We start from the raw sequence: 14,009 nt of genomic DNA on the forward strand, positions 1-14,009 counted from the left end.
GTTTAGGTTTACTCTCCAAGCTACACAGGACTGAGCTGTGGAGCTGCCCTGCATGCCTGCTTTGAGCTTTGGACCTTGCTCTCCCATCCTATAGGGGGCGGTCTGAAGCCCACTTTAAGCACCACTGTAACAGCACAGTAAGGAAGAGCAGAACAAAAAAAAACTGCTTCAAAAATGGATTAGGTAAGGGCTAGCAGGACAAGATAGAACAAACAAAGAAAGATAACAATTTTCCAAGAATAAAAAATGCAACACTGAAGAACAACACAAAAGTAAACAATTGAATACAGCAAGAAAGGAGATGTGTGCTGTAGTGTAGAAGACATTCAGCCTTTCGTCTTGTTTAGTTGGAGGTTTGGTGTTGAAGAACATTTGGCCAAGAGGATAGCAAGTGAAAAGTCTAAATTCAAGACAAGCCAGGAAAGCTCAATGTTGCTGCACCAGTCACCAAGCACACTTAAGTAATTCTGAAAAGTGTGAAAATGAGGAGGAACAAGAGTTCCAGTGAGACCGGTGCAGACTGGCTAAAGCAGACACTAAAGTTAAAAAAAACTTTCCATCGCTGTGGTGCAAGTTGCCAAATATCACCAGCTATTAATCAGGAGAAATCAAAACTGAAACTAAATTGGATGGAAAAATGGGAGAGGAGAAAAGGAAACTGCTGTCTAACAAAAGGACAGGAAGCACAGAAATAGGACAAAGCCAAGAGAAGAAAAAAAAACAGGAAGCATCGAGGAAATGCAAAGTAAAGATGACAGCCAGTCGGAACGTGCAGCACAACCCAGCTGAGGACTGACACATCTGTTAGAGACCGTTGGAGAAGTGTGCTCTAGACTCTGAAAAGTTGTATCCTTCTTTTGAATGTGCACAATAGTAGGACCACCTTCCTACTACTGAGTTCCACCTGTCTTGGGCAGCCCATGTCACCTCAAATGAGCCAATGATGGGACTCAGCATGACCCGGGACAAGGAAAATCATAAAACAGAGAGAATTGGAGCCAGAACATGCAGCCTCTTCAGTTTGAATTACTTTCCACAGCTAAATCTTAAAAAAAAAATTATTACAATTATTTATTTTAAATGAACTATTTATTATATCGGGGTCAGGGCTATTATCTGCTCCATAATTAGTATCCTATAGTATAGTCTTTTATAGTAATGTAATTCCAGTTATTGTGTTTGGGAATTTCAATAGTTTCAAAAGAAGTTGCCCCATGATAACCAAATTATTTTTCATTGTCTGTAAGAAAACATTGTATTTTAGTAATAATAGAGCAGGTTATGCATGCAAGGCCTCAATAAAAATATTCAAGGATGCATTGTGGTGGGGGACATGAAATGGGGAGAGGAAGGCCCAGTTCTTGAAATAGGCTCCTATGTCACCCCAATTGCTCCTGGTTACATTACATAAGGAAATCCCTTATCCAGACTAGTTTAGATAAACTGAGTTGAGACAGGTGGAGAGAATTGATTGGTTCTGCCTTTTGTTTGTTATTTAAGCATCACAATGCATCACATGACCTAAATAATGGGGTAAACTGGCATGATTGGTGACCCAAACTGAGGACATCCTGGGACCCCCCCCCCCCCCAAAAAAAAAAAAAAGATATTGGGAAAATTCAACACATAAATAGCAAGCAATTTGCAAAACATTACAAAACAATCGTTGCATGATTAACATTACAAATAAAACATTAATATTATATATAAACATGATACAGGCATTATGGGTATTTTGATGATGTCAGCCAGCACCACTGAATGTTGCCACTGAATGTCTCTTCCCAATCCCCTCTTCCATCTGTCCATCCATGATCCATCCCTCCATCCCTCCATCCATCCATCCATAAAGCTGTGTACTCTATAGGACTTTGCCCGACGAAGCGCATTGGATGAATGCCAAAAGGGGGCGTTTCTATCATGCAGCCAAAGGGGCGGGGCCAGAGGTGGGTGTGTGTCTCTCAGCTGATGCGCGTATCAACCGACCGACTCCATCATCAGCATCCGACGCTGACAGCGGTCGAAGACAGCATCCCTAATATCACCGACCCATGGTAACATCGCAGAATAATTCAGAGCCCGGCCGACCACGACTGACGTTGCTGTCTTGTGACAATATTGTTTATTGAGGCTGCCATCTTACAAACAGCGGAGCTGCAAAATAGTGAGTAGCCTTTGATGATGGACTGCCTGGATGCTACAGTCGGTAAATCAAAGCTTCTGCATGATACAGCGTCAATGTCAATGACACTGTGCATTTTAGTATTTTTTCGGCAAGGATCGGACGTTTGTTTTTGTCTTATTGCGCATAATTGCTTGGAAGCGCAGTCGATTCAGGGCTTGATGCGGATGCTGCTAAAGCCGCCCTTGCCGCCCAGGGATGCAGAGAGAAAGAGAGAGAGCGAGAGAGAGAGAGAGAGAGAGAGAGTCGTGAGGGGAGGGGATTGAGGCAGAGCAGCAGATAGATAGGCAGTGTATTTTACTACTACTACTATTCATCCAAGTGGAAGTAAACCTCTAGTAAATGGGCTGAGAAGGGGAGGACCACTGGCGTGACTGCGTCTCTCTCTCTCTCTCTCTCTCTCTCTCTCTCTCTCTCCCTCCCTCTCTCGCTCTCTCTCCCTCTCCCTCTATCTCTCTGTCTCACAAACACGCACACACACATACACAGGTTAATATGCTAGTGTGTGATTTTGGTGATGTGGATGTCCATATGTGAGCGTTGTCTCATACTTCACACGTTGTGATTCAGTGTTCAGTTGTAGGCTACAAATTGTAGCTTTCTTTTCGAATCACTTCATGAATGACATCTACTACCTTCGGATGCCATAGTGTGTTCAGATAGTCTGTGTCATGATGTTGTGTTTGTAGCTCTTACACACACACACACACACACACATATATTAGAGTGTGGCTATTCAGAGAGAGTTAAATATGCTTGCCTATTTTGAGTTTGTATGTGTGTGTGCACTTGGTATGGTATGGTATATGGTTAAGGGACGTTGGGAGGAGAGGTCGCTTATGCCAGTGCAGTGCAAAACGAGTAATATTGTGTTTTGTGTCCATCAGCATGATTGAACTGGAGAGGTTTTATTTTTGCACATTGCATTTCACCATGCATAATTGCCCAGACTTATCTATCTAACCCTATTCATGTTTATCATCGTGGGAGGACCACGCTGCCCATGTATGTGGGATGGAATCTATTCTGCATTAGCTCTTATTGTATAACTAGTTATTATGCAATTACGATATTGTATAACTCCTTTTGTTTTTCTGTGTTCCTCTAGTGTGTGTGCCCCCACTACCTGCATTAGGTTGTGATGACCCACACTACTTCCAAGTGTATGTGTGATCCTCCCCTTCAATCCTGACTCCTAACCTCTAATCCCTGACCTTTGACCCCACTATGGGCAGTGTTGGCAGTGGGGTGGCAGGAGAGCAGGAGTTTGCCATGAAGTCTGTGGGCACAAGGACCACCCTGCCCCGGGCCCCTCCTCTCTCTCGCCGTTGCCCTGCCGACCGCAGCTGCAGCGCCGAGCGGCTGCCCCGCCCCCCGGCTACAATATCTGACGGAACGGCTTCTAGTGATGAACGAGGAAGCGTTAGTATTGGGACTGGGACTTGTACCGGGACAGACCGGCCGACCGAAACAGCCTCCTCCACCAACACAGAATGTACCATGACGGCCCCATCCAACAACAACCAGTTGGAGTGTGGGAACGGAGCAGGCAGGAGGGAGAGAGAGTGGGAGAGGGAGAGGCAACGTGAGAGAGGAGAGAGGGGGAGAGACAGGGACCGGGACAGAGACTGGGACAGAGAGAGATTAGAGAGGGAGAGGGAGAGGGAGAGAAACCGGGAAAGGGAGAGGGAGCGGGTGGAGAGGGAGAGGCTGGAGAGAGAACGGGAGCGAGAGAGGGAGAGAGCCAGAGAGAGGGAAAGAGAGAGAATTGAGAGGGAGAAGATAGAAAGGGAGAGGGAGCGAGAAAGGGAAAGAGAGAGGGAAAGGGAAAGGGAGAGGTTGGAGAATGAGAGATTAGAACGAGAGAGGGAAAGGGAGAGAGAGAGAGAGATGCAGGGTGCAGGTCTAGATGTTTGTGGGAATATTGTGGGGCTAGGAGCAAATGAGAAGAGCGGTGTTGGCATGAATCAACACCACCACAGAGAGATGGCGGCCGCCAGAGCTGACAGCGAGAACAATCCAGCCAACCAGAACCCTCCTAACCATAACCCGCCCAAGATTCTGCCAGTGTCGGGAAAACTGGAGCAGGTAATTCATGGTTTAACAGACCTGGGTAAAATGGCGGTCAAAGATGTACTTAAATTTTGCACACTTAAAAATGCGAGGACAACTTGATTTATCTCATCTTGCAAGTGCCCATTTGTGAGGCTGTTTAAGTGCCTGGCATAATAAACCAAGTGCACCTCGAGTAGTTCAAACACATTCTAATATATATAATGTGTGTCTCCTACTATCTTATCATACTTATCACAATGCTGAATGATCTACATTTTGTAGTTCATTATTACAATAGTGATGTTAGACATGTTATGATGTAATGGTATTTTGTCTGTCAGCTTTTACTTGTGTTGTTTCAGCTAGCCACCTTTCCCTCCATGTCCGTCTCTTCTTCTCTCTCTCTCCCTACCTACCTGTATCTCTTTCTGTCTCTGTTTCTTTCTTTCTTTGCCCCCCTCCATCTCTCTCTCTCTGGTGATACAGAACAACTCAGGGCTGGTTCGTCCCTCTGCCTTCAAGCCAGTGGTTCCCAAGAGCTTCCACTCCATGCAGAACCTGGTGGGCCAGGCAGGAGGGGCTGGGAGCGAGGGGAAGGCTGAGGCAAGAGGTGAAGGATTGAGTGAGGGAAGAAGCGGCAGGAGAGGCAGAGATGGAGGAGGAGGGGAATCAGGAGAGGTCCCAGAGGCCCTACTCCTTGACCAGGACAGCCCAGTGAGGGTCAGCAGAACTGAGGGAGCAGGAAATGGTAATGAAGGGGTCCAGGGAGGGATGTCTGACTCGGGGAGAAACTCTCTGACCAGCCTGCCCACCTATACAGGCTCTGGGTCTGGTTATGGCCCCCCGGCCGTCCTGGGGCCTCTCAGTGCCTCCACTAGCCACATCAACAGGCTGGGCATGGTTGGGGCAGCTGCAGGCCTGGATAAGCTGGAAAAACCTGGCTACCAGGTAGGACCAACACACACGTACACACTCAGCCCATAACTATAAATGTAACTTGCTGTTATCATCTTGAATGTAACATGATACTGGCTCTTTCTTCCAGAACGGGCTTAGTGCCTCGGACAGCGGCCGCTCCTCCTCGGGAAAGAGCTCCTCGTCCTATCAGAGGCTGAGCCATCTGAGTGATGCCCCAGCGCCGCTACGCCCCTCCCCCTCCTCTGATGACATCATCCAGGACCTGGAAGACCGCCTGTGGGAGAAAGAGCAAGAGGTCAGAGGTCACTCAGAGATGCCTGATTCACAGTTGTATTATACTTACTTACCAGGCACTTCATTAAAAGTAAGTTGATATTATGCAACATGTCCCCAAACCGTTCTCTTGTACAGCTCTTGCTTATAGTTTTACAACGGCATGATAATTGCATTAAAAACGTCTGAGCCACAAACAAGTGACATACCTCTGAGAGAGAGAGCTACAAGCTTCAAGTTGCATTTTAGGATACGATCTTGACATTACATTTTGAAAGTACTGTTGTGAGGCAAAGCAGTGTTCTGTGATGACAGGCTTTTCACTGAGGAGCTTCATTTACAGTATATAGTGCATATCCCTCTTGATTCATAAGAATATTTTGTAGATATTTCAATGCGTAGTATGGGTTTAACACTCTTCACTCACAGATGTCTTCATACAGTTTGCCAGAATTCCTGATTTGGGGCAGTTTTCTTGGCTGCTGGCTACAAAAGGTTGATTTTCTTAAGTTTGATGGTTACACATGTCCTTATCCAAGTTGGATGTCTGCTACTGCTTTTACCAATCAAGTGGCTGCTCTGTGGCATGATTTGGGCCATTGCATAGTTGCAGATTGTTGCAAACCTATTCCCCCATACCCAAGCCCGCCTCTGCATCTGGGTGTGGAATGGTGAGTCCAACTGACCTCTCTCTTCTCCTTCTTTGCTACCAGGTGCAGCACATGCGCCGTAACCTGGACCAAAGTGAGGCGGCAATCATTCAGGTGTTTGAGGAGAAGCAACGTGTCTGGGAGCGCCAGATGGATGAGCTGAGACAGAACTATGCCTCACGCCTGCAGCAGGTGACCTCACTGCATACTCTGAGCTAGCCCAAACAGCCTCAAGATGTGACTGCAATGTATTTGCATTTACTTGCATCTTGAGTCCGACGCAACCAATTAAAAACCATGGAGGAAATCATGATCACATATCGTGTGGCAAGATTTTGTCAAAAACAGGATCTAATGTGATGGCTTCCCCTGAGAGTACATACAAAACAGATAGGTGTGAAAAATACAGTGACACATGGACCAAACAAACACAACAAACCCAATAAATAGCCTTGTATGATACAGCACTGTGACCTGTATAATAGGATTTGCATGTTTGGTCCGATATCACTCTTATTTTGAAATGTGGTCTGCAGGTGTTAGAGGCAGCGCTGGTACGTAACACATGGATGTGAAGAACAGCCTTGCACAGGACAAGTTGTTTTCCGTTTCTGAGATGTTCAAAGTTGATTTTAAGAATGAAATTGAACTTTTGAGTGTCTATTTGCTGCACAGCATGTGGTCAAGCTTCACTCCAAGTTTGCATTGGACTCAAAATATACATAAATGCAAATAAATTGGTGCAACATCTTGAGGCCGTTATCTGACCCTGGGACGCATCCCTTAATGTATTATATACATTCAAAATTTAGGCCAGCAGAGGCTGTAATTGCAGGTGATGTATACGTTTCACATTGAAATGACAGATAGATAGATAGATAGCTAGATAGATAGATAGATAGATAGATAGATAGATAGATAGATAGATAGAGACACTTGAGACACAATACACAACATAACCTGCCAACTCTTATGCTGTACACGTATGTCTGCAGGTGACACGTCGTGCCCAGCGCTCCCAGACTGCCCTGCAGGCCCAGATAACACGTCTGTCCCAGGACAAGAGGAGGCTCCAGGAGGAGATGGCAGCTCTGCTAGCCCAGAGAGAGGAGCTGGAGAGGAAGTGTCTGGATTACAGGAAGGAGCAGGCTGACATCTTGCCTCGCCTGGAGGAGACCAAGTGGGAGGTGAGAAATGAATATATGAGTATGTGTGCTTTACTAGTCACAGTTCAGTAAAATATTATCAGGCTTACATCGTGGTGGACTGAGCACTGATGCACTGAATATATGTGTGTATGTGTAATCAACCCACTTGCACCCACAGGTAAGTCATAGGTATAGGGGATAACCCCACCTCATATGCCCTCTACCACATTAGTGTTGGATTTAACTGAAATACCTTCCTCATCCGGCAGGTGTGTCAGAAGGCAGGAGAGATCTCCCTGCTGAAGCAGCAGCTGAGAGAGAGCCAGGCTGAAGTGACCCAGCGAGCTGGAGAGATGGTGGCACTGAGAGGCCAGCTGAAGGAGCTCAATGCCCAGCTGAGGGAGCGGGAGGAGGCCATGCTGGGCCTCAAGGACTCCTACAGCTCCAAGAGTCTGGAGCTGGAGAAGTGTGAGGGAGAGCTGAGGAGGACTCTGTCAGAGGTATGGAGATTTACATTTTTCATTTTCGTTTAATTTAACCTTTATTTAATACTTGGAAAACACATTTAGGGACAGAGGTCCTCTTTTCCAGAATGTCGACTGTACATGCATAGAAACACCAACAAGAGAAAGATACAATCAACCAATTTACAGAAATGTACAATCATCCATTAAAACAGTCTCCAAACACCAATTAAAACATTCACAATTAAAGTTAGTCAGGTTCTTATTTTTATTTAAGATAGAAGAGCTTTATAAGTAAACAAAAACAGTGCTGATCTCTTCTCACATAAAGAGAGGGCAAGCCTACTTTTTGAAAATATAGTGATGAGTACCAGCATCTCTGGTTATTAATCTAAGAGAAACCGCCGCATGTCTATAGATTACATCACCATTTTCTAAAACAGAGAGAAAGGTTGCTTCCACAATTTTCTGTGTACAGAACATGGAAAACAAGCTTTGTTTATATACAGATAGGCAAGATTCATTCTGTTGTTTTGGTCAAGGTATCAAAGTGGGTCCTAAAAGTAAATTTGTCAGCCTACATTTTTTAATTGAGAGACTTTCTCAATATGAACATCATTACGAGTACTGATCTGCAAGGTCACTGTACTTAATATTTCATGCTTTGGAAAACATATATTTACATATATTTAGTTTTATCAGCATTCAGCACAAGTTTGATACTGATAGGAGCCTTTTATAGGGCACTGAAGGTGACCTGTAGGTTTTTGATAACCAGTTGTATACAATAACCATAACAGTAGAGAACTATGTCATCAGCATAGAGTTGTATAGTACCAGTATTTATGGACAAGACAGTGTTGTTAATGTATATAGTGACCAGATCTAATATTGAGCCTTGGGGAACTCCCTCAGTGATGTTTCAAAACTCAGATTGTACATCACCCAGCAATAAAATGCCTATTAAAGTCAGAGCCTTCAAATACTAGATTTCAAACAAAATTATATTTGCTTATGATATACCTTTTCCTTTCCACAGGTGTCCATCCTTAGAGAAAAACTGGGTGTATTTGAGGCAGAGGTGCTTAGTTTGAAGCGGGCTCTGAATGAGGTGGGCAGGGGAGCCGAAGTCGTAATTAGCCCTAATTTGGCAGCAGCAGGGCTATTGCCACCCTGGGGAGCTCTCCACTGCCCACGCACCCCCTCTGAACCCTCATCTACCTCCCTCACCCCCACTTCTGACACCTTGCTGAGTCTTCAGAGTGATGAGGCCAAAGCTCAGAGGCAGGAAGCTCAGAGACAGGAGAGGCAGCAACGTGAAGAAGCTCAGTGGCGTGAGGTGCAGCAGCGGCAGGATGTCCACATCCAGCAGGACATGCAACTGCGTCAGGAGGCCCAAATCCGTCAAGAGGTCCAACTACGCCAAGAAGCTCACCTGCGTCAGGAAGCCCATCTCCGCCAGGAAGCCCAAATCCGTCAAGAGGCCCATCTCCGCCAGGAAGCACAACTGCGTCAAGAGGTCCAGCTCCGCCAAGAGGTCCAGCTCCGCCAGGAGGTCCAACTGCGTCAAGAGGCCCAGTTTCGTCACGAGGCCCAACTTTGCCAGGAGGTCCAGCTGCGTCAGGAGGTCCACCAGTCACAGCGGGGCCAGGAGGGTCATTGGGATGAGGCAGGGGACCTGCGCAGGCAACTGGAGCAGCTACAGGCGGCCTTGCGGCTGGAGCGACAGCAGCGGGAACGCCAGGCCCTCAACTTTGACCAGGAGCGTCACACCTGGCAGGATGAGAAGGAACGGGTTTTAAAATACCAGGCTCAGTTACAGCTCAGCTATGTGGAAACCCTGCAGAAGAACCAGGCTTTGGAAAAACGTATGGGCCAGCTGGGAGCCAAACTGACCACAACCTCCACCACCACTCCCTCCCCCTCTTCCTCCAACTCTCCACCTCCACCACCAGCCCTCTCTCCTCTGTCTCCCCAGCCTCCAGCCTCTCTCCCTGCCCCCATCGCCCTCACCCTCTCTCCACCCTGTGAGGACCAGAAGGGCCCTCCTTCTCTCCACCAGCTTGCGCCTCCCTGGGCAGGACCCTCACGCCTGGAGAGGATCGAATCCACTGAGATATAAAGACAGCAACAGCTAGATACAAACTTTCCAATCCAGTACACAGTGACACGGCTCTTACAAAAACAACACTTCAGAATACAATAGAAAGACATTTCAGTCTACAACAAATTAAATCAATACAGCCTTGACATACAAACTATCCTGTCACATTAACACATAGTTTTCAAAGCAACTATAGACTCTAAACAGCTAGAAAAGGCCTTCTGTAAAATGCAACATTAACAATAACAAGCAGATCAGCTGAATAGGGAGTAGAACTACATTTAATCAATCAATGATTTTGAAACTCCTAAGCAGCCTTTCTCTTACTAGTTGCACACTGCATCCTATATAATCAGACAAATCAGACAAATAGTGTTTGTGAAAAGGGTGCCACACTGTTGAATGGCAGAAAAACAAATGTTAAATGACAATGTTTAGATTACAGCACTAATACAGGGGTCATTTAATGCCCATGCTAGAAAAGGACCAAGAAAATCAGGGATATTGTCAGAAATTATCAACAAGAATATTATGCGGTATTTATTCGTCGTAAGTGTGTATCAGTGGTCATGTAAAAGTAGAATTAGTGGTTAGAGTGTGTGATGTTAACTTGCATTTTTGGCCGGAGAGCGCCTTACTCCATTCTTTCCAGCATGTATAACAGAATGACCTATTGCTGAGAACAGATGAAAAAATTAAGAGTTTGATATCCTTTACAGTGCTTTAACTACATATCAGCAAACCAATTACACTAAATTATTACATATGACTAGACTATTTGATTTAAATCCCAGCATATGTGCAAGATTATATTGACATTTGAGTTGATTTGAAACATGCAAAAGGTGACATGCTGATTCTTGATTCAGTTTTCAGGTCATTTCATGCACAGGGTTCACCCTGCACGACCCATCCAAATACATCATTAAGACCAACAGAGTTTATATTTTCTACAAATTGAATTAAATTAATAAGTTTGGTAGATAATCAACCCCATCTCTGAATAATGTAATAAGTTCAGGGATGTGGGAGAACCTGGTTCGCCTTCACTGCAGACTGCCTGCAGTGACTAAAGTTGAACACTAGAGACCATTAGAGAGCTTTTACAATGTTCCCACCTCCGGTGAGAGTTAATAGAAAATGGTTTCTATTCTGCTCATTGAACTGGAGAAGAGTGCAAGGAGAACATGAATGGAAGCACACATCTGAATTGGGTTATTATAATAATTGTGTCATTCACTTTGTGCATTTACAGCCACGAAATCTGAGAAAGCATTCAGTATCCCCAAAGTTCAGAAATTTTATAGAATGTATGATATACTAGAAAGAGATACATATAATAGTTATAGATTGTATGTGTGTGAGAGTTTGGGAGTGTGTGTGTGTGCGCGCGCGTGTGCATGTGTGTATATATATGAAAAGCTTCAGCTTATGAGATTGAGGATAGAGGGACTAGTGGCAATACAGCAAGTGAAGATATATTAAGAGCAAAGGGAATTTTTTGGCTTTAAGTACAGTACAGCGTACATCGAAGCTTGACACAAGAGCAGTAAGACTGAGATTTCAAACTGAAGTAAGGGAAAAGCCTGAGGAAATCTGTATATCCTTTTATGAAAACTCTACTTTCCTCTGTGTAGTTTGTTCAGATCAGGCAGAGGAAAGGGAACTCGGGAAATCAGAAAGTGGAGATGTTGCCTTTTTAAAGGGAGCATTCAGGCTAACTGCACTATGTACTGTACTACACAAGAGTTCCAGTTGTACAGTAGACTCAGATGTGAATATCATGGCTTTTATATGTGTTGTTTATGCCAGCATACAAAGATGTTGCTCAAGAATATTAACTGATTATCTCTAAGGTATTACATAGTATTATCATCTTTATTACTGTTATTATATTATAGTGAACTGACAGAGTAAAATATGTGCCATTTGAGTTTTCCTTTATCTGTTATTTTTTTATTTTATTTATTTATTTATTTATTTTAACTGTGTAGATAGCCTATTGGCCTACCATAATGGTGCAATCATAGCAACCCTGTCCAAAAATGATGTTCCTTTTGATGTAGGTGATAAATGTAGTTACAGTATTGTATCGTTTAGAGAACAAAATGCTACCAATTTTATACATGTTTTGAATTTATTGTTTGCATTTATGTTACTAGTACTGTTCTGGCTTGATTAAACCCATCCCTTTGTTACATTCAGCAGAACTAATAAAGATATGTGAATAACTCAGCACTTTTTGTTGTGGTACAGATCAGTTGCCTATAGTGGTTAGGGTGTCAACTGTGTGTCAAGTTTGGGGTTTGATCTTTGATCCCTGGCTTGGTGACAGCAAACCAAAATCAAAAAGTGGGCCCTAATGATAATCTTGGGTGGACTGCACTGGGGGATGTTCATACACGCAACTTGCATCATGCCATGGTGACTGTTATCACAACAAGTATTTCAATTACCACATTAAGTAAAATTTTGGGCCCACTGTGGCACTGAAATGATTTTGGGTGAGAAGATGGCGTGGTGAGTAGGGAGGCTGTCCTCCAACCACAAGGCCTGTGTTCCACCCCAGTGACAGCAAGCATCATCTGCCCTACTGAAGTGTCCTTGAGAGAGAGACTGAATCCCTACGCAGTTCTGTAAATGACCCTGTGCTCAGACCATAGAGTTTGACTTGACAGAACGGTTATTCACATTCATATCTACACTCTTGAATGGTCATTTGGCTGGTACACTTACAATGGCTGCCATAGAATGTCTGATAATGCTGTCATGGAAATCAGTGTTGATTCGGTGAATAATATTCAGAAAGCTGATGTGTTACCATGGCAACAGAATCAGTTGGATGACCATTCCAGCGGCAGTTTTTCACTCAACAGTCTCCTATTCTGTCCACAAACGAAATAATAGTAGTATAGTTAAATAGTTCATAGTTCAATTACATGACAACATTATCAAAAGTCTATGGAAGCCATGTTAGGTGGACCATAGGAAAAGACATTTCCCTTTCAGAGATCAGTACAGACCTTCAAGGTGTGTTTGATGGGGGACACGAATGCAGTATCACAGGCCAAGTGATAAAACGTCGGCAACAGTTCTTATTCCGTAAATCTGTTGACTTGTCACCTGCAAACAGGAAGTCTTCTTAAAGGCATTCGCAAATAAATGAGCTGTGAAGATTGACCCTTCTCCGTTTCCTTAGTTGTGTCAGGTCCTGTGTAAGCTAGCTACTAGTGGCTAGCTGTTATCAATTACCTGCCCTGCAAAAGTTGGACAGAAGAGTTAAATGAAAAGGCCACATAGCAAGCAACTTGCAAGTAACAAGGGCGGAAACAGCAAAGATCGTCACAACCGAAATAACGTGTTACCTACAAAGCAAAGTAAGCTTTTGTTATCTGGTTTAGTTAGCTAAGCTAACGTTAACGTTGGCAGGCTGGTGGGCTTGTAGCCCCACTGGTCGACATCATACGTTTATTAGCATGTATTTCATATGTTAATATTAGTCAATGATACGCAGGGGTAACGAGGTAACGTTATTCTTTTGGGGAAACATTTTTAATAATAATAATAATGATGCACCATACGCGAGCCAAGAGCCTCCAACGCCATACAAATGTATATAAAATCAATATATAGCCTATCTTTTCCAGAGTAAAATATTATTGAGCATGTACCCACAGTGTGGTATGCGCTAAATGCAATTTAATACAAAGGATTTCAGACATTGTAGCACTCGGACTAGCAGACTTCCAAGTGATCAACAACAAACAACAACAAACATTGAGGGATGCCTGAAATGTAGCTAGTTGAGTGTGTGAATCTCAGATAAAAAAAAATCTGTGTTGAATTGCCATGTATTGCCAGCTGTTCTTCCATGGCTTTATTTCTTAATAACAATGCTAGATGTGCTTTTCTTCTTGAGCCAAGTGTTAAGAAGTGTGAAGCATTAAAGAATTATAGTGTGTGTAAACCAAAGATACTTCAGGCCAGCCCGTCAAGGTTGACTTGCTGTGAGGTCAAAGGTCTTGTGATCTGACAAAGGGTGTAAATGCAAGGAAATATTTTCTCTGTGCTTATGTAGGACACTGTTGTGTAGCCATATGAGTCAGTATTGAACAGTATTCACTCAGCATCACATTTTGCATTGACCTTAAAATGATGTTTTCTTAAGGGAATATATGGGTCTAAAAATGTAACTTGTCTATTCACAGGTTGGAG

The 14,009-nt window shown here is 43.9% G+C and overlaps 1 protein-coding gene across 1 annotated transcript; it reads left to right on the plus strand.

Annotated features, from left to right (window-relative positions):
• The first annotated feature begins 4,144 nt into the window (after positions 1–4,144).
• Positions 4,145–9,812, plus strand: lzts3b (leucine zipper, putative tumor suppressor family member 3b). Its single transcript, XM_071894838.2, has 8 exons — positions 4,145–4,277; positions 4,722–4,985; positions 5,058–5,185; positions 5,283–5,450; positions 6,142–6,270; positions 7,074–7,265; positions 7,496–7,726; positions 8,730–9,812. Exons 1-8 carry the CDS (start codon positions 4,145–4,147, stop codon positions 9,810–9,812), a joined length of 2,328 nt encoding a protein of 775 aa, XP_071750939.2.
• The last annotated feature ends 4,197 nt before the right edge of the window (positions 9,813–14,009 follow it).

Source organism: Centroberyx gerrardi, chromosome 8 (genome assembly GCF_048128805.1).
Source record: "Centroberyx gerrardi isolate f3 chromosome 8, fCenGer3.hap1.cur.20231027, whole genome shotgun sequence".
Lineage (NCBI taxonomy): Eukaryota > Metazoa > Chordata > Actinopteri > Beryciformes > Berycidae > Centroberyx > Centroberyx gerrardi.